The sequence below is a fragment of the Pteropus vampyrus genome, unplaced genomic scaffold (genome assembly GCF_000151845.1).
Source record: "Pteropus vampyrus isolate Shadow unplaced genomic scaffold, Pvam_2.0 Scaffold186, whole genome shotgun sequence".
Taxonomy (NCBI): Eukaryota; Metazoa; Chordata; class Mammalia; order Chiroptera; family Pteropodidae; genus Pteropus; species Pteropus vampyrus.
Window position 1 is genome coordinate 1,337,839 of NW_011888967.1, and position 21,300 is coordinate 1,359,138.

The window sequence follows — 21,300 nt, forward strand, 5'->3', positions numbered from 1 at the left end:
GTTTTAGAAAATAGGACAGAAAGTAGTATTTTCCTCAATATTTCATTAAAACCATCCATGTAGAAAGAATAAGAATAGATTAGGAAACAATGCTATGCAATTTATTGAGAATGTTTGTGAGTTGTCTTATTAGATTGCTGCCTTATATGATGATTTAATCATCCTATATTCTTCTGGTTGTTACGTTACTAAAGTAACTTTCAACGAAGGAATTATACAGTGCAGATCAAGGAATAAACTCTGGACCACACAAACCATGGTATTTAGTCACAATTCTTCTCTTCTAAGAAACTTCATTGTGATTGTAACTTCCTGACCTCTGCCCTGTCAGATGAATTCAGTGGCTTCACCTTCCCTCTGCAACACATTTAATGCAAGTAGAATCCCTACTTTATCATATAACAAGAGGTAGTGTAATGGGGTAGAAAGAGAAACAATGAACATCACATTTTACCAACCTGGTTTTAAACTGTGGATTTGGAACTTTCTTGCTTCGTTGACCTTAGTTACTTAGTACCTATGAACCTCAATTTTCTCAGAAAATAGAAATAACATCACCTGTCTCAACAGGTACTGAAAAAAAAATCCAATTAAGTAACATAAGAGCTGAGGAATAATTACTAAACGGTAAAAACTGTATGAGGGAGTGGTGGAGAAAAATGAATTCATTTTCTCAGAAAATCTACTCCCAACCCTATGCCCCTCTACCATTGTGAATGGTACTATCATTTGCTTACCAGAGTCAATATAAGGGTGCTATTATTTACAAGAAGACTCTAAACAAACTACACAGGAGTAAAAACTTGAGCCAGAGGGCAATGAAAAGATAAAAGGAAATGATTTTGTACGTGTGTGTCCATTTCTTATGCATTCATTTATCAACAGTCATTTACTAAGCATCTTTTATGTGCTTGATTTATTTAAGCACTCATAAATAGAAATTATGGGCTCCATATGCACTAAGTATCTAGTGGAAGAGAAAGAAAAGACATATAAACAAATATTAACTGCAAATTGTGTTCAGTTAGTGATAGAGAAGACAGAGGTAGAAAGCCCATTTGGACAGAATAGTCAGAGAAGACTTCATTAAGGCAATGGCATTTAAACTAAGACAGGAATGAGAAGAACTCAGCCATGTAAAAAGAGGCATAAAGGGCATTCTGGGCAAAGAGATAGAATGTGGTAGAAGAGAGTGTGACTTAGAGAGAGGATTTAAAGATATCCCGTGTAAGACGGAGAGAGCTGTGGGAGATGAGGCAGGAGGTAGATGGGTATCAAACCATGCAGAGATTTGTTGGCCTTATAAAGAGGCTTGCATATTTAAAATCTCACTGAAGGATGGTAAGCAGGTGGGGGTGAAATGGTTGGATTTTCATTGTGATTCTTTTGAAAAGAGAAATCTGAATTAGAAGGGCCTAAGATGAATATGAGACCAATTAGGAAGCTAGTGCAGGAGTTGAGGCAAGAAACAATGGCAGTTTGCATCAGGTGGTAGTGGCTGATATGGAAAAAAGGGATATAGTCAGAAAATATTAAAAAGTCATGAGGCTGGGCATTGTACTGGTTTAGACATGGGAGAGATGCAAAGGGGAAGAAGGTCCCAAAGACAATGCTCAAGTTTCTACTTTGAGAAATGGAATTCTCTGAAAAGGAGAGCCATTTAAGAGAACCAGGCTTAAAAGTGTTTGGGGATATAGTGACCTTTGGAGGTTCTATGAGGAAGGGCCAAAGAGGAAGGGGAAACTAAGCAATTGAGTATGCAGGTTTGGAATTCAAACAGGAGTCTGAGCTGGATATGATCTGAGTCATCTGCATACATGTGATTGTGTAAAGCCATGGTTATGAATGATGTCTCCTAAGAAGAGTGTAAAATATACAGTAAAAAGAGGAGAGATCCTAGGACTGAGCCTTGAGGAAAGCTTTTAAATGGCCAGGGAAAGGAGAGAGGACCTTCAGAGAAGATAAAGAAAGGCTGGCAAAAAAAAAAAAAAAAAAAAAGGAAGGGACACGGGAATAAGTGTAGTTTCACTGAATGTAAGATAAGACTGTTTAGACAAAGGAGAGAGTAGTCAACCATGGCAAATATTGCTCAGAAGTCCATTATAATAAGGATAGAATGGTGTCCTTTGCAGTTGGCAGCAAAACAGATCACAGTGACAATAGCCCAGAGGAGAAAGGACAAGGATATTTACCATGGAAGGTGGGGCAAGAAGCCAGCCCGAAGTGGGCGGAGGAATGGAAGAGTGCCTAGAAAGTGGTAGCAGTGTGGGTCGTAGTAAAGAAGTTTTACTATGAAGGGAAGAAGAAAGGCGGGGCAGGAACCCAAGAGGGTTTTTTTTTTTAAGCGACCAGAAGATACTAGAGAATATTTGTGTGTTTGTAGGAATAATCCAGTAGGGAGGAGATAATGAGAATGCAGGAGAGTTAGTATCCCAAGTAATTAATTTATTGAGATACTGGAAGAAGGAAAGAATACAGAACATACCTCAGGGTATTTTGAGTTTTGCCTTAAATTGGAAGACGGATTGGGGGGTGGGGTTATTATGAATAAAGCTAGTATAAACATTCTTGCACAACTCTTTTTGCGAACATATGTGTTCATGTCTCTAGGGCAAATACTCCAAAATGGAATTACTGGGTCAGATATAGATGTATATTTAACTTTATAAGAAACTTCCAAACGGTTCTCCAAAATGGTTGTATCATTTTCCCTCCCTTCAGTTGTGTGTGAGAGACTACATGCTGCTTCTTTTTTTTTTTTTTCTGTTTCCTTCTTACATTTGAAAAATTTCCTTTTCCATCACAACTGTGATCTTTTCATAGTACCATGTCTTCTTGTATTCCAAGGATGATGATAGTTTTCTGAAATTCTCTTCTGGATCCTGAAGTAGATCATTTTCAGAGATATGCTCATTTTTTTATTCTTTTTGTTACTGCTTTCCTTGTTTTGCAATATTTTCATTAAGCTTCATGTGGGTTTCCCCTATCTAACATTTGAGCAAGTCTTGATCTGCCAATACTTGTTATAGATATGGTGAATGAACAGCTCTTGAACCTACCCTCTTTCCATAGTATCAGGTTAAATAATCTTCTAAAGTCTAAGAATGAAGGACACGTTGATATACAAAGGTCATGTTTAAGAAATAGTGGAGTATAGGGTAGCTACTGCAAGAAAGTATGTAAAATTCAACATTGTTCTTCAACTTAATAAACAAATACATTGTATTTAACCAAACATTTGCTCAATACACCAATGTTGTTCTTTTTCTTTTAAGCCTATATTTATTGATTAGTACAATGTGCCAAGTGTGTTCTTTTTCTTTTAAGCCTATATTTATTGATTAGTACAATATCACATGGTTTTTTATTTAAGCCTCAAAATAAGCTTATAAGAAGATATTATAATTTTTATTGTTAATAGAAATTAGGAAATGAAGCCTAATTTGTTCAATGTCGTATAGCTAATAAGTGACAGTTAAAGCTTTATCTAATTTTTTTTAAGCCATAGCTATACAACCTAAAGTCAAGAACTAGAAGCCATGTGATGAATTTAAATCATAGAGACCAAACTCCTAGAAAATTTGAAAGCAATACCTACCTGGTTTAGACACGAGAGAGAGGCAAGCAGACATTTTTTCATGTCTGCTAACTTTTTTACTAATTGACTATAGTGTGTAACAAAAACTCTTAGCCATTTTTTTTTTCTTATCCATTAAAACTTTTCTGTGAAGGTAAAATAACCAGTTTCCTGCCTTAACACCCGTGATCATATCTAGGTATTACATAATCTCAATGATTCAAGGCTTACATTAGAATTTTTTAAAATCTTTTAATTCCTTTGATTCATGTAAAATGTGGGAAAACTTCTAAATTACTCTACCTATTTAAAAATATTAATAAATCTTTTTGTATTATAGTGTATCTTATCAATGAATTGCTTCATATAAAATTAACTGTGACGAGTTATTACAGAAAATGATGAAAATCACTATCAACATGCAAACATCTCAATGCTCTTAAATATCAGGAAGACAGATACATCAAGTACAGAAAATATAAGTCCTTGTGACTCACACCATTATTATTATTACTTTTTAGATCATTCACACACAATAATAAAAGCAGGCTCACAGTGGATATACCTAGACATTTGGGACTGATGCACACTTTCAAAGGGAGTAGCACTGCACACACACAGGAAAAACAATTAAAATGTACTGTGAAAAAAAAAAAGAGATACATCACTAATTCATTAGCCACTAACAGTGTCCTTCAGCCTAGCAAATACCAGACTGCTCATGGGAATGGAATCTCATTTTGTTAAACACTGTTTAAAAGCAAGGCAAGTTCTTAACATAACTCAGAGTTCTCAATGCTGGCATAAGTTGAATTTGTGTTCACCATGGCAAGGTCAAATAATTTTCTTTTGACAGTATTTGTGATGACACAGTTATCAAAAACTAAAAACATACAATCTATTGAAGCCTAGCCAGCAGGACAAAACAAAAGAGAACAAAAAAATCAAGGACTTTTAAAAAAGAGTCTCTAAAACTCTTTAGAAGGACTTATCCTTTGGAGCCTAGTCTCTGAACAGTAAACACGGATAATAGCTTTTGGGAGGTTAGTGACATCAAAACGTCGTCCTTTGCATACATCTTCTTACTGCTTACAACCTCACTATTTTATTAGCCCAAGATCTTACTGCCAAATAATAAAATTAATTTTTCTTAACATAGAACTGCAACCTGAAAATGAGTTGCATAGAAAGTTATGCACCTATCAGCCACTTTGTCGTGGCTCTAAATGGCAAACCACTGACCTGTTCCCAACCCTATCTTCACTTCATGTTCCAGGACTTCCAGCACATTGAGAAAGCCGCTGCTCAGCCTGTTGAGAGAGGAGATGGTCAGAACAAGGAGACCTGTGTGGTTCCAATAAGAGAAGGACACGAACAATAATGATGGTGACATCACTGAAAATGGTATTTCCCATCACATCATTTCTAACACTGCCACAAACATATAGTCAAATCAGACTATCTGAGTCCTGGAGTAAAAATGGATCATAAAGGAGCTTTAATCCTTGGGGCTGAGGTTAATCTCAAGAGGGTACAAAGAAGCAAGAGCGAGAAGGGAAAGCAGAGGATTATTTGCAAGGAAAAATTAACGAAGAAATTAAATCTTGCAATTAGTCCAAAAGTCTTATTGGTCTTTAATATTTTTTTAACTAACCCATCCTTATATGTTAGGAAATAGAAATTATAAAGCACTGCCTTTCTATCTGGAATAATTTGTTACCTTAAGTGAGTAGCAACTTGCAAGATCAAAAAGGAGTATTACTGAAAATGGGGGTGCAGACTGGTAAGTCAGGGCCTGACAGTTCAAATGCAGCCGCTAAGGACAGCAGCAACTAGGCAAGATGGTTCCTGAGCTGAATTCTGGACCTTGTTACCCTGAGCTTAATAGATGTGCCATCTTTCTAATGAAACAGAACTAAAGTGATCCTTAGAAGTCTGAGAAGATGCAAAGTTCAAAGTGGTCTGCTCAAAGATGCACATAATTATAATTTTCAAAGCTCCAACATACATGCAATAAATCTCTCAAAGCTGGTGAAGAAAAAATAGCAGTGACCATTTAAACCGAAATGTATTCATAAAGAAATTTAACTTCAAACCTCAATTTGCAAAACTGCATCATGTTTTAATTTAGATGTTGTGTAACTAACCGAAAGGATGTCATATCCTTCCCCTATCTGGCCGCTAGACCATAATTATGGTCACTAAGCTGTTCATAGGCAAGATTTCCTGCCATGTGTGACCACTCTATGTCTGAAAACTAGAAGCCCCTGGAACCTCTCAAAACACTCCCGAAAGAAATCACTGCAGCTCTTGTGCCTTTCTCATACTGCCACTGACATCACTTTTTCATTTGCAAAGTCCCTAGACTTCGAACTCCCAGCACCTCCAACACTTTGCCAGGGCTCTTTTCAGCTGCTAGAGCCTGCTCTGCCCTTATGTGGGGAAGGTCAGAACCTCTGGGGAATCAATGCCTCTTCACCCCCACTCAGCAGTCCTCCATCAATAACTGATTGGTGTTTGGGTATAACTATCCCATCTCCTTCCACCCTTGGGCAGGATGGCTCTGAAGTCGGCTTCATACACTGGCTCCCTGAGTTTTCCAGGATTAAACTCCAGGAGCCCACAGTGGTAACTCAGTTAATGATGTGCTCTTTAAAGACTTCCTTCCCTTCTAGATCTTACTCCCAAAAAGGCATTTCTTGAGATCACCTTCCAAATAAACTACTTGTACGCAAATCCTCGTTTTATGGTCTGCTTGTACAAACACTCAAAACAAGAGAACACAAGTAACCCTCAAAAAAACCTAAAATCTAGCAGAAGTTAAATAAATTTTTTGAATGAATATATGAATGATCCATCCCAATGTGCCTCTAAGAGAGAAGAGTTCTGTTCTGGGTCGATTGGCACCAGAAATGCGAGCTCCTTCCTGTCTCTGATCTTGGAGCATGATTCTTAATCTAGAATCCATGGATTAGCATCATGAGGTCTATGAATTCTCTGAAATTAGGTGCAGCATTTTTATACCTATGAGTTTATTTCTGAAGATACAAGCCATAACTTTTATTTGACTTACTTATGGATATATAACCTTTCAAAACGTTAAGAACCAGTTATAAATAAAGCTTCTTTGCATTCTGGTACAATGGGACAAAGACCCTCCCGTGGGAACTAGAATGCAGTGTGACATAATACTGTAGGGTGTTGGCTTCTAGTGGCACTGTATCATTTCTACTAGTTTGTGTGTTTTTAGTAGTTTGCACAACACAAAGTAATGAAAAGTAAGCACCCTCTCTGTGAAACACCTGGCTGGTGTATGTGCCCTATCAGTCCTTAGCTGTAAATTTTGAATGCTATTGGTTTTGAACTCTTCCTATTGTATTTCCAATTCTGTTTTGTGCAAACGCAGAAATTTTAAGAGATGTAGTGCTCTTCAAATGCATACTCTGCAAAAATGTCTCGTTAAGTGCTTTCTCTCTCTCCCCACTTCAGCACAGGTACACATTTGTCTGTCTAGTTCCTATCCCAAGCAAACATAAATATAGAAAGAGACACTGGAGAAATGACTGAGAAAACAAAGGCATTTGGCTGTTAATTTGCAACCCAATATTCATGATCTATCAATCAATTATTGCCCACTTACGATAAGTTAGAATTAGGACAATGTGAGATCGATGCTCCTCGTTCCCTGAACACATCTAGTTCTTCTGCAGAAAGGTAGCAGCCATGTGCCATCACTGTCTGGAGAAAAGAGAGTTCTACATGGAGTTTACCACTTAAAAATGCTTAAGCTAGTCCCAACTCACAACAAGACATTATAGGTACAGACAGAAGTTGTGACTTGTCTGTTACCATCTCACAAGAACATTTATGATTACCTGTCCATATAAATCACTCTGTACAAGCCACATCTCAAAAAGGCCCTTAAAAACATTGGATTACAAAAGTCTCAGCAAATTTGTGGATCTCATCTTTTTTTTTAATCTATAAAATAAGGAGGGTTGGTCCAGGTGGTCTCCAGCATAGGATATCTACCCAGTTTGAAGATATTATGGTTCCTGCATCGTCACTTTAGAAAATAACCAAGTAATTTTCTTTTCTAAGTCTAGTGAACAACTGGTGAGATTGTGCTTATTTCTAGTCTAATCAGAACTTTCTAGAAGTAACCTTCCTTTCTCAGTACATGAAAGCTATGGGAATGATTTTGGAAAGAATCGTTCTTTATTTCTGCTCCAGTTAGATATAGATACCAATGGTCTAGACACATATAACCAAACACATGTTAGTTATTTCATCACCAATATTTACATTTTCATACAAATTAGAAAATGTAATATCTTATAAGCATGAATTCAGAAGGTAAAATTGATCCAAGAAGGCAGGCACTGCACATAAAAGACATTTCTCTTTTTAATCTTGCTAATATTTGTAGGTTTTCATGAATAAGACTTTACTCTTTCAAATTCTTTTTCTCTCTGTACAAAACCTGAATCTAAATAGCTTTCTCCTTTGGGAGGCATGGTTCAATGGCCACAAAATTATTATTAAAATATAATTTTCCTAACCTCTATGCAAATAAAATTAATATGCAAATTGAAGGTTAATTTATTAATCATATGGAAATATATGTAATGGAGGATGAAGATTAAAGTGTGACATTTACAAGATTTATGCAGAATATTAACCTTTCAAGTTAGTCATATTCACATCTCCATCGACATAGTCCCTAAGAAGTTATTTGCTGCAATAGTTAAACTCTCTATGCAGTTTGTACATTTTATTGAAGGCCAAGGCCAAATGGTATATTGTTCTATTAAGGTCTCTCCTCACTCATATTAATTTTAATTAATTTAAAATTGTTTAATTATGAATTAATACACACTCATATTTTTAAAAAAGCAATTTCAGTGTTTAGTAATAAAAAGGAAAAAGTCTTTCTTTTATCTCCTTCAGCAAGAATCACTTTTAACATTCAGTGTGTGTCATCCAATTTTTTTCTAAGCAAGCATGTACCCAGATATATACATGTACATCGGACAATATTGTACATTCTTCCTTGTAAGCATGTATGCCTCATTTTTTGTGAATGTTAGATAAAATTCTAATTATGTATGTTCTATAATTAAAGATCCCCTACAATAGGCACTTTTAATTTTCCTATATAATTAACATTCCTATTCATATTCTTTACAGAATAAATCCTTAGAAACCATCTGATAACTCAAAAGAATGCACATTTACATTTAAATAGATACTAACGAAATATCCTGGATCAAGTGACATTCCCACTCTCAATGAAGCCCTTAGATTTATTTACTGGGATGAAACTTTGGGCACGTTTGTAAGTATGTACACACACACACACATAAGCACACTCGGAACTTTATTCTATTTGGGAAGTGCACCTGTCATAGAAGACTGAAGATTACTACTGAGATTTACAAATTTACATAGATTATGTCATAATATGCAATTTACCTTATTTGTCAGAAGATTGTTTTTATCATACACATCTGTATAGTTTTTATAACCAGGGTGTAAGTTTTTCACAGCTTCAACTTCATCAAGATTTTCACTTATATGGCTCTACAAGAAAAGAAACAATATTTAAAATTTTTAATGTAAAATATCTTTAAAAGTTATACTTCCTTCCCCAAAATGATATGAATGGTTTCTACTTGCCTATGTGAGAGACCACATAGAAAGACAATGAAGATTATTCATGTATTTTATTTAAAACAATTATGTCATATATATAACATAACATATGTGACAAAGAAACTATTAATATGCAGTTACACAAACATGTAATGTTTTAATCCATGTAATGTTTTTCCAACAGATTCTTTTCAAATTTCAAACTATAGCAGAACAAACAAAAATAAAAAGCATTCTTTAAAAAGAGTTAATAGCCTTGCTATTTGTGGCCACCTACCTCTTCTGGTGTTGGCTGTTTAAGAAGAGTTCGGTGGCTATCAAAAAGACAGACAGCTTAGTTCACTCATTAAAAAAAAAAAAAACAAAAAAAAAAACTGGAATTTAAATAAAGAGAATTTTTGCCCAAGTTCTGACCTTATGTATCTAAGGCAAGTCAGTTCTTTCTTTTGGGGCTCCTTTTGCTCAAACTAAAAATGTTGAGCTAGATGAGTGATTTTAAAGATTCTTTTAGCTTTGGATATGTTATTCTGATAAAAATTCACACAAATTCAATATGTAAAAGGCATAAACAAGTTGCCTTTCAGGACAAAGCAGTGTTGGGACTCTGGGACCCTGTCCCCATTCTGTCCCATTTTGGGGCTTCCAGAATGAGTTCTTCTGCAGAAAACAGTTTGACAATAACTAAGCTAGACAACCCTGCAGTCACCAAGAAAGAGCCCATAAGAAACCACATGCAAGCAAAGTAAGGGAGGCCTGGCTTCCACATCAACCTTTCTCCAGGGCACCACAAAACCTGAGAAGGCATAAATTGTTTTCAAGACATGACACTTAAGTGTAACTATACCAAAACCTAGCCTAAGACAAAAATAATTTCAGACTAACTGGTGGTAAATATATGTTATGGGAAATAATTCATGAGCAAGTTACCACTTCCAAGAATGGCAGTGCCATTCTCCTCTCTCCATGAAGTAGAGTATGCATAAATAGAAGGAAAAAATAGTGGTGTTCTAAAACCAGAATGCCCCATCTATAGGATGAGCTTTACCCCTTGCCTTGAGGGAATCCCAGACCACTGAAGAAACACATGGGCATCAGAAGAGAAGAAAAGAAAACCAGATGATACGCGTCATTTTGATAAATGTGAGTGAATACACATACACACAGACATACACCCCCAGCAAGGATATATTTGATTTTGTTGTGTGTTGATGGGGTTCAGGACACACGACCCCGAAATATGGCATCTTGGCATATTGAATTATGTCATATTAAACTGAAGGAGTTTGAGAAAATGGCAGGACCAGGAAGGTCACTCTGACCTTCCCCTATAACTTCTCCCCTGAAACAGGTCATGAAACACACATGTGAGAGGTGCCTGCCCCTACCCAGAGGAAAGGAGCATCCTTCTTTCTGAAGACAAAGGGAGCCAAGAAGAATCCGAACAAACAGGTCTTGCTAAGTTTCAGTTACTATGCTTACCTCACACTCCTTAACCTATTATATTCCCCCATGACTGTGCACTCTTCATCAAACCCAGCAAAAGATACTCAGGTTTAACTGTTTCTCTGGGTTTTCATTTCCTTATGAAGGCTCCTGTGTCATGTAAAACTTACATTAAATATATTTGCATGCTCTTCTGCTGTTAATCTATATTTGTCTAAATAGTTTTCAGACCCAGGCAGGGACATAAGGTCAAGGAAAACTTTTTCCTCCCCTATGATTGTGTGGGATTGAATCAAAAATTAAATATCACAGACTGCAAAAAAAAAAAAGAAAAGAAAAAGAAAAAGAAAAAGAAAGAAAGAAAAAGAAAAAGAAAAGAAAAAAAAGAAAAGAAAGCCTCCACCCTGTGAATGCCCTTCCCCTGACTTGCCCTTTGCTCTAAGATAATCAGCTCTTAAGAAGAAAAATTTTAGCGTAGTATGCAGTAAAGCTTGTGTGGGGGAAGGGAAGCTCTCAACTCCCAATTTTAATCCAGCTGGAAGCTTTAAAATGTGTTTTATCCCTAAATTGCAACTGCTTAATGACAAAGTAAGATACGATTTTCTTGTTCCTGACTTAAATTAAGAAACTTGGAACAAAAGGGCTTTTAGATGCATTTTGTAAGGTAGAAATTAGGTTCATATTGCTTTTCAAATAATAGGTGGTTCCTTCAAAAGTGAAGAACTAGAATGCTGAGAAAACATCAAATAAAAGAGTAGTAGTAGGAAAGAAATGCGTTAAATGTATCCTACAGAGAATAGGTAACCAGTTTGTCATTGATCTCGCTTGATTACTTATGATGTCCTCATTTCTCCAAGCTTGATCAAAGACAACTGAGAAGAACAAGAACTTCAGCTTTTTTACCTGAAAAATTAAAGAACTGGATTTACGTGACATCTGTAATGACCCTCCCTGTCCCATGATGCAATATCTTTAGGACATCTGGGTAGATTACTGTCAGAATTTGGAGAATGAGAAGTCTTGCAGGTCTGGACAGATGCACAAACAGGAAAAAAATACCCACCTGAATATGCAAATCATGGATCTTGGCGATGTTTCCAAGTTCACCCATCAAAGTCTCAGAGCAGGAAAGCGAAAAACGCGGGGTCACGATGGGCTTCACTCTAGAATACTGGAAATAATCAAAAAGAGTTGATAAGGAAACTATAGATATCATGAGTATACAGCACACCCCAAAATGCATATTAAACAAGATGGTTTTATGTCTTCATCTTTGGAGACAGTCCCCCTTCCTAGGAGTGGGTAGAAGCGCTGGGTTTCATGGAAACAACTTATGGCTGAAGACAAAGGAGAGTGTAGTGTATTCTGTAACACCAAGTTGAATGGAAGATCTTGTCCCAAATGTTAACCATCCCCAGCTCCACATCCACATGAAGGCTTGGATGAGGTCTACACTAGGCTGGCCTTTATGAAGAGAATGGAGAGGCCAAAGAGAACTTTTAAAGGAGAGTGATGAGGAGACTAAAACTGCGGTGGTGACTTTCTAGATCTTGGGGAGGTATGCTGGTCATGGCCTCCTTGAGAGCTGTTTAGTTGAAGAACAGCCTTAGATGTCACCTGAGATGAGAGGCCAAGCAGGAAAGAAGAACTCATAGAGGGGTGGTAAGGATAAGGATCCACAAAGCTCCACTTAGTTCTCCCAAGATTAGATTAAAAGGAATTCTGAGGTTTCCTATGGTTTCCAATCAGACCATCACAAGATGGTAACGGAAGAGGCTTGTCAATCTAATGGAGCCACAAACCAGCCTGCTGGGGATAGAGACAAGAAACAGCACTGACTCCATAGATTCACCACCCCCAGGACCTGCAAAGGAAGATGCCTGATTGAGGGCCTGCAGGCCATGTGACATGCACATATATATGGACCAAGGCAGCCTGTGGCAGGGGCATCAGGGCTGGATACCACCTGTGTTTCAGACCAGATCAGGGAGTACAAGAGGCCAGTGCCAAAGGTAACATAGCCAACAAACCATGACTTAATTTCCAGTTGCCACCAATCTGTCCATAACCATGAAGCCTTCCTCACCTCCCCAGAGACCAGTACTATAAAATTAGAAGGTCCCAGAGGAGAGGAGTGGGAAAAGTACTCAGAAAGCAAAAAATGCCTGACCTCAGCAAGCTGAATTGATGGGTCCACTGTGAAAACAATTTAAGGTTCTAAGAAAACACTTCTGCATGCATAGAATAAGCCAAATGCCCACTGATTAATTTCTGCCAAACAACCTAATAACAAATCCTTCGACTGAGGCAAAGGCAATCTCAAAACAAGTGTGGGAGAAGTTTACTTACATTCCTTTGGAGCATTTCTGACACAAATCTGAAATAAAGCAACAAATGAGAAATTAGAAAATTTAGGTATTTTCAAATAATTTTGTTAAAAGGATGAAAACATGATTCTTCCACGTCCTATTTTCCATACAAACATTTCTAACACTGCACATGTTTCACCACCACTAATTAAAGATTAACAAGTAGTAATTACTCTGCTTTCTCGTTTGCAGCCAGAGAAATGGAATGCAACATCACAGAGAAATGCAGTTCTATCATTTAACATGAGCTGGGCTGTTCACCAGTATTCAGTACTCAAGCCGGTTTTACCAGCTTAACCTCTGTTTGGGGGAATACTGCATGCAATAAGCTATGCTCCAGGGAAATTAGAGTCCTGGAGTCCTAGGCACCCGGAGGTATGTAGAAGCCATGGGGCTATCTACTCCTAATTTCCCTAAAGTGGAAGCTACTTGCTCACACAAGATCATAATTTATTTCCAAGGGCAGCGTCCTACTGGGCCCAGATGTTGGAATAAGGCAGAAGGAAGAGGCCAGAGGTGGCTGTGAAATGAGTGGTGGGGCGGGGGTGGGAGGGGTGATCTTAACCAATTCCACCTGCAGGGGTAGTGGTAGCCTTATAACCTGTGAAATGGCTAATTCTGCCTTGGCTGGAAATATTTACTAGCTATAGCTTCCTGCCTTCTGGTATTCTTTTGTTTCAGAATAAAATGTGAATTAAGGTTTACTATGACCACAAATACAAATTCATAGAAAAGTTGAGCAGACAGCCAATGCCAAGGGGAAGGTGCATGTTTCTTTCTCTCTGGGAGAGACATAGCAACCTCTAAGCCACACTTTTCAGAGGACATGCTTAAGGTAAAGGAGACAAAAGAAAAGTTGGACTTCTAAAATTTGTATCAGGGTCTGTTTGGTCCTGGGGAAGATTAAAACCTAAAGAAATTTCTTCTATGTACATCTGTTGGAGTCGAGTGCCATAGAACATAATTCCTTGTCAAATTCTCAAGGCACCATGAAAAAGTCATTAAGAAATATAGAAAAAGCACTTATAGAATCAGTACCAATGGGATCAGAATATCCCAATGTAAGATAAAAACTTCAAACTCATGTTGTTTAAGAGTCAACTGTAATTGAATGGGCCAGCCACACAGATTTAAAGCAAGTCTGATCTATGGGAGAAGCCCAGATCTATAATAAAGGAGGGAGACAAGGTAAATGATTTATTTCAAAAAAAAAAAAAAATCCATCATTTTACAAAGAGGTTTACCCTACAACTCTTATAACAAGTTCCCAGAAGTTTTAAAATATAATTTGATATGCAAAAATAGTATCCACATGCAATGGGTTTTTTTTAGGACCAGACAGATAACTTTCGTAAAGTTGGGCAAACCCACACAATGACATATGTGCATATCCCGCCTGGTTCAGAGAGGTTTCCTCCCTCCATCTCCAACTCCATCAGTGCAGCAGAGGGACCGCCCACGAGACAAGCCAAGACAAACCTACCTCTCTGTTTCCTTGATTGATTCCTCGGTGGTTTCCTTGTATTCGGGAACGGTGTCATTTAAATCCATGCAGACTTTGCCCACAAATGCCCGCTGACCGAATTTATCTGTGAGGCACACACATAAAGAATTTAAAGTCATGTTTCTTTGCCATACAGTAGCTTTCCTAGGCCTTTTAAAAACATGTTTAAATTAAAATCAGTATGAAAATATAAGTGAGAATGTTAAAGATTACCATCCTCACACCATTTAAGAACAATAATAGCAAAACCTCACTAAGTTCCCTAAGTAGTAAATATTCTTCCATCTCTCACTCCAACCACCACCTCGCCCACTCCCACGCCCAGGCTGGCCAGGTAATAATTGGGTGTTTTTCACTTATTACTCAGCTTAGACAATTTGTCTATATTTTTACCCAAGTCATGATTATCCCTATTCCCATTTTTTTGCGTGAAAAGAAAGGGGACAGCCTCAGACCCTAGGGAAACACTCTGCTAGACCTTGACATATCTACATCTTTTTTCTTCTTTCTTCCTTCCCTTTTTTTCCCACTGCTCACAATCTCCTTCCTATCTCCTGCCCTGCCACTCTCCAGTGAATTGAACCCTACTCTATATTCTTTGTCTGATCTATAGAAGAAGTAGCAAGGCCTAGTAATAATAAAATGGGCACTGAAGTTCAACAGATTTGTTTGGATTTGACTCCTGATCCTTTCGATTACTTCCAGATGGTGGATATTATGTTTAAGGTGTAAACTTATACATGCAGGGTTATGAGGAATATACTCAGTAATGTGCATAAGTGGCTCATAGTCTTAGAAAAAAGATACTGCTGCTATTCTTAACAATAGCAATAGCAATACCAATATTATTACCTGTGAAGAATTTTATTTAGTCCTACTATCAGTTCCCAGCACTAAGAACCTAGTCCTCATTAGAGGTGCTAGAGGAATTCTGTTTTAGCTAGAAAGTTGAATTGGCATTGGGCAATGCTATTATTTTTTTTACAATGTCTCCACCTCTGTCATAGAATCTTTCAGAAGTATTTCCGCCTCTCTCTTTCCCTGTAATACACTTTAATAACTTGCCCTTAGATTATTCTTCCTTAAAATGCCACCTTCATTACATACTGCTTCTGACTCAAAAGCTTCTTTGAGTTTTTTACACATATTTAAATCTCTCCACAATCTGAACCCTCCCATCTGCCCAACCTCTTCTCTCACCCCATTGTGCAATGAATCTTGTCCTCTGGTTCAGCTACTCTATTCCTTGCTTCCTGCGTCCACCATGGACATTTCTGTCCCATACCCCTGTCCATGTCATTTCCCCTGTCTGAAGGACATTTTCTTCTCTCCCCATTTTATCTTCCCTCCAAAACCCAGTTTAAAGATTCCTTCTACGTCTTCCCAGATGATCCAGTTCTGGGTTCTCTCTGTCTCCTCCAAAAATGGCAGTAGGTATTTTCCGTGTCATCCTTCACGCCTTTGGCATAAACTACTTTGGTCAGTAAGCAGTAGTGTTAGCACATTAGCAAACAGCATCTATGTGTAGACACTATGTTGGATATAAGTTTTGGAATCATCAACCTAAATCAAGTCCTCCCTCTGCCTACTAGCTGTGTGGCTTAGGCATGTTACATAACCTCTCTGAACATCAGTTTATCGATCTATAACTACCTCAGAAGGCTGTTTGCAGTTGAGCTGAGATAATCCATGTACAGTGTTTTGCACAATGCCAGACATCTTAATAAGAGCAATACAGCTGTTCCTAAAGTTATAAACCAACGTATGTAGTTTTTAATCAATTGGTCCTGTCTAGCTCCTCAAGGGCAGAGATATGTTCTGTTTCACTGTGTTCCTAGCATCTAGCACAGTGCCCTGAGTTCAACCAACAGCCAAGATAGGTCTGTTGATAATAATAAACTGTTGCCATCACTAGAATTAGTAAATCTGCTCCAAAAAGCCCTAAATTAATATATAAAATTCAGACCCATACACGCATTCAGGAACCAAAAACCATAAATAAATAATCAAATTATTTAAACCATAAAAAACATTCAAGGGTCAGAGTAATACACGGACACCTAATTACTTGCAAGAAATGCGATGCTCAAATTCTAGCAATTAAAAGGCAGAACTGCCCACAAGTATAAGTCACTGCCACACACGGTCTGGCTGGCTTTATTTGATGTGCCCATAAATCATGCTTTCATCTCCTCACCTGTAATTTCTGCAAGGAGCAGAGATGAGTCAGTGTGAATTGTTCCAAAGTAACAAGCTGTGGTTGTTCCATTCTTTAGTGTTCTCCTCTAAAAATAAATCACAAAAACCATGAATCGCGTGTGCCCAGAAAGTCACGTGGCATAGACAGATGAAAACGGAATTCTAGTTTTTAATTTTAAAATGTATTTATTTAAAAGTATGTCATCTTGATATGAAATACAGTTAAGGTAAATGACAAAAGTACTGAAATTCCAAAAATGTAAGCTTGAGAAGTTGATACTTTTGATTTTCTAGATTCACACCGTTCTGTGCTGCAGAATTCATAAAATTGGATAATAATTAATTTCTTTTTTTAGATTTGTTTAAGGATATGCAAACTTTATTGTATCTGGGAGTGAATGAGATTTTTTTTTTCTATCTATTACAGGGTAGAATTATTCAGCCAAATTTCTAGTTCAACCTGGCAGATAGGTCACATGTATCTATATCCCTTTCTTAGCAAATTTCCACTAAAATAACAGTAAAGGAGTACAAAATTTATTAACCAATAAGAACATGAGAAGAGACATAAACAGAAGAAACATTTTGACATCTCCCTGGAAGGTGAAAGAATATGAATGAGAACCTGAACGCAACTTAGAGAGAGAGAAGCATGAGGTTGTTAACAGAGAATTGGCTCAAAGTCTGTATACAGATGATTAAATCCTGGCAGGACCCTCCCTCTTTCTCTGGAAATCAGCCAACCACCCCTAAGCTGTTCCTTGCAGGAGAGATTTATTCTTTGTAAAAACTAGATAGTATTTAGAGGATATTAGCCCCAAGGGACAAGTGAGACATAGGCTTAAAAGAAGAGATTTAAGAGAAAATCTGGTTCACCTCCAGGACCCTTGGTCATCTTGCCTAGAATACCACATGCACTACTCCTATCAGTCCTGGCAAGACTGGAGGACTCTTTCCTAAAGAAGATAAGTTGCTCTAGAAAAAAGATGTCCTTACAATGACAAGTGGGACCCACAATTGAAAAGGCTATTCACTGCCTTCACTGATCATCCTGTGATAGAGTTCAACGGTCAACAAGTGCTACCTTCACCTAGATCTTCCATATGGCAACTCAGAGCATCATTCTTAAATGTTCAAGGTTCAAAGGACACTGGAAGAGAGCTGCTATGAAAGAGAAGAGAAAGAAAAAGTCTGTAAAAAAAATCTTAGAGGAAAGAGGCAATATGTTCATTTTTTATATAAATTTAAAAAAAATTTATGATTAACATTCTCAAAGAAATAAAAGAAGACATTGTATTCACAAATCAAGAAAAGAATGTTATGAAAATCAGAGAATAACACCTCTCCAAAAGTAAAAATTTTGTAAGTAAAGCTTGTAAGTCAACAGCAGGGTTGTAGGAAAAATTGAAAGAGAACTCCTCAGGGAAAAAAAAAAATACTTTGAACTTAAATAATAGGTAAGAAAATGCCCTATCTCAGATAGCAACCTCTACTCTGCTTCAGCCAATTGTTGAAAACAGCAAATGAGGGCTCAGTGTTGTCAGTTAGTCTCAGAGGTCAAGAGCATTTGAAAATCTGGACTTTTATGTCAACTTTTTTCAAATTTTAAAACACTTTACATATAAAACAAAATACATCTGGCTGCCAATAGAGAATGATTAGTGCCAGTCAGCCACAGACACAGATGGGCTCTCTGTCAGAATCGCAAGTCCAAAAGAAAAGCTGATATCATTACAGAGACATCAAATTCAATCCCCAGCAACTACTACAAAAGTGCCTGAATTTTAGTGTGTGCTCGGTAAGTATTTGTTGAATGAACACCTGAGGAAGCAGAATTACTAAGTAGCAAGTGACATAAATGAACTAAAACTAGTATCCTCAGACGAATAAGATAAGACATTATATCCTTGAAAGAGGAATAGGCTATTATAACGGTAAGAGTGAATTAATGATTTGCAAAATTGGGCCATGGCATTCTTTAAGAATGTAATACAAAAGTATATACAGAAGTTTCAAAATTTTTCTAATAGGACTTACCAAAAGAAAGAGTAAATTGGAGAGAAGAATATACCCAGAGAGAAAGAAAGAGAAATAAATTTCCCAGAATGAAAGAAAGACATGAGTTCTCATATTGAATGAACTACCTATTAAAGAGAATGAACTGAGGAGAAAAATCTCTAAGTGAAATTTCAGAACATCAGGAATGAAGAGAAAATCCTAAAGGCCAGCAAATTAGACAATGGAATGAGAATCAGACTGACATCAGCACATTGGAAGCTGATTAGCAAATCATTTCAAATAGAATTCTCTTTATAGAGAAAGCTCATCATTTGAGAGTTAGAACAAAGGAAAACCATTTTTTTTTTTTGTAATTCAAGGATTTGGAATGTTTATTACCCACTTTATTGAAAATGATTATCAGAGGCTATATTCCAGGAAAATGAAAAATGAATCCAAAAAGAAGAAAGAGGTTCTGAATAGCAAAAGAAAAAGTAAAGGTCATTGTTAAACTAAGTGCAGATGTTAAAAGATAACAAACTTGAATTAAATTAAATAAATTTTAAAATATTAAATTTAAAAGTTAAAATTTATTTTAAATTAAGTTTAGATGGTGAAAAAAATTAACCGAACTAAAATCTCAGATGATATAACACAGGACATGGTGAGAGGGATTATAGCATGAAGAAGGGAAGGGTATCTATTTTTCTTGTTATATGGGAGAATATAGGGAAATGATAGATTTGTTTGACACTTTTAACAACTTATCCGAATAGAGATAGAAAAAATGTCATATCAGCAGAGAAAACACGATCTTTTTAAAAATGTGCAGAATAATTATAAAAATCGACCTTTTGTTAGGTCATAAAATAACAGTGAACTAATTCTCAAGGAGAATCATCACACAAGTTACATTTACTAACTGGAATGAAATGAATCTCAAAATTAAAACAGAAGCATAATTGAATATTTTCTAAATTCTCAAAATTTTAAACACTTTTTAAAAATCTGAGCTTGAAGATGAAATCAAAATGGAAAATTTCAGCTATTTAGGAACGAGGACAATGGAAGTAATATCCAGACACTGACAACAGGTTCTTCCTCTGAGTCAGGGGAAGTAAAACTTCTCATCTAGAAAAGTTTCTTCTGGATGAGAAATTGCAGTTGCAAATTGGACTGGAATGAACTAGGAAGACTAGAAATTTCAAGAATCTGCCCGAATTATTGTTATGGGCGGAGACCACATAGAATGGTGGCGCGGGGGTGGGAGGGGGGTGGGGAGCAGAAGGGAAGGAGAAAAGGAGGGGAAAAAAGGAAGAAAAGGAAGCTAATCCTGTTTGTTTCCTGAGTTCGGCCCATTTAACAAACCAGGCACATGTGTGTGACTTACGTAATTGGAAAAAATAAGAAAAGAGGCTTAAAAATATTACTAGACAGGCCATCTAAAATGCAGTATTTTCTTTCTTCTTAACGTTCTATGTTTGGGCTTCCCAGGCCTTTATTCCATCCGAGTTCCTCATAAGCTTTCCAAAAGGCTCTCCTCCTAATGACAATTTTTGTATTTTTTCCATTTATAAAGAAATCTATCAGGAATAACATCAAACTGTTGGCTAGATTGATCAACTTTTCCTCAGCCTTCAATTCTTGACAAGAAGGGTTTTGAGGCCAAGCTTTTGAGCTCAAAATAGATCCCAAAGTTAACTTGACCACGAGCTTCAATGCCAGTAGCAACAGCCTCTTCGCAGATTAGATAATTTCCATGAGCTAAAATAGTGGAAAAGAATGGTCTGACTCCCTGCCTCCCTCCTCCTTATCCTGTAATGATTTCAGACCTCTTTAGAATTAGAGTGATCTGCTGAATCTTTGACAACCCCATAGAGTAAGCACATTCATTCTATTATCCAGGAGAATATTTACAACTAGTTTGTCTTGGCGCATTTACCAAGAATCTCACTCTCCAGTCCCTTGACTATAATCTGTATAATATATAGGTTCCTGAATCTTCTACTCTTTTTAGTCCATTCCAGTCCAATTTAAAAAGGCAATTTCTCACCCAATTTGCAATGTTTAAAGGGAAATATTCCAGGATTGACTTACTGGGATGTTTTTTTTTCCTTAATAATCTCAGGAGATGTTTGCTAATATATACTTTAAATTATTTGCAGAGTGAATTATCATTGTCAAAATCTATGGTGTAAAACTCTGGGGTCTGGATTACCCATATGTTGAAGTATAGATGGAGGACTGTTTTCTGAGGGAGAGAAGCAAAAACAAAACCAGAAATGTATTTATTCTGTTCATGGGTAGGGCCTTAGCACCCCTGTGCATTGCCACAGGCAGTCTTCAGCCTAGGGACAGGTCTAGTTAACAAATCTCAACTTTCTAAAATAGCTGTCAACCACACCCTGGGCTCAGGCTACTCTTAAAGTGTGGGGGCCTGCTCATAATCAGATACATAGAATGTATGCACTGCAAATACTTGTCGAGAATAACACCTATTTTGTACTCACTGACATCAAATACTTAACTAAATCTCTGATTTGAAATAATGTTTT

At 36.9% G+C, this 21,300-nt stretch overlaps 1 protein-coding gene across 2 annotated transcripts in view; it reads right to left on the minus strand.

Annotated features, from left to right (window-relative positions):
* GDA (guanine deaminase) overlaps positions 1-21,300 on the minus strand; it is a 76,950-nt gene that overhangs the window by 12,209 nt on the left and 43,441 nt on the right. For both annotated transcript variants that reach the window (XM_011371264.2, XM_023537354.1), the window contains exons 4-10: positions 16,746-16,833; positions 14,528-14,633; positions 13,025-13,052; positions 11,739-11,846; positions 9,053-9,160; positions 7,218-7,315; positions 4,820-4,887 (exon numbers count right to left, since the gene is read on the minus strand). In XM_011371264.2, the coding sequence (XP_011369566.1) occupies positions 4,820-4,887; positions 7,218-7,315; positions 9,053-9,160; positions 11,739-11,846; positions 13,025-13,052; positions 14,528-14,633; positions 16,746-16,833 (604 nt within the window). The remainder of the gene's footprint in view (positions 1-4,819; positions 4,888-7,217; positions 7,316-9,052; positions 9,161-11,738; positions 11,847-13,024; positions 13,053-14,527; positions 14,634-16,745; positions 16,834-21,300) is intronic.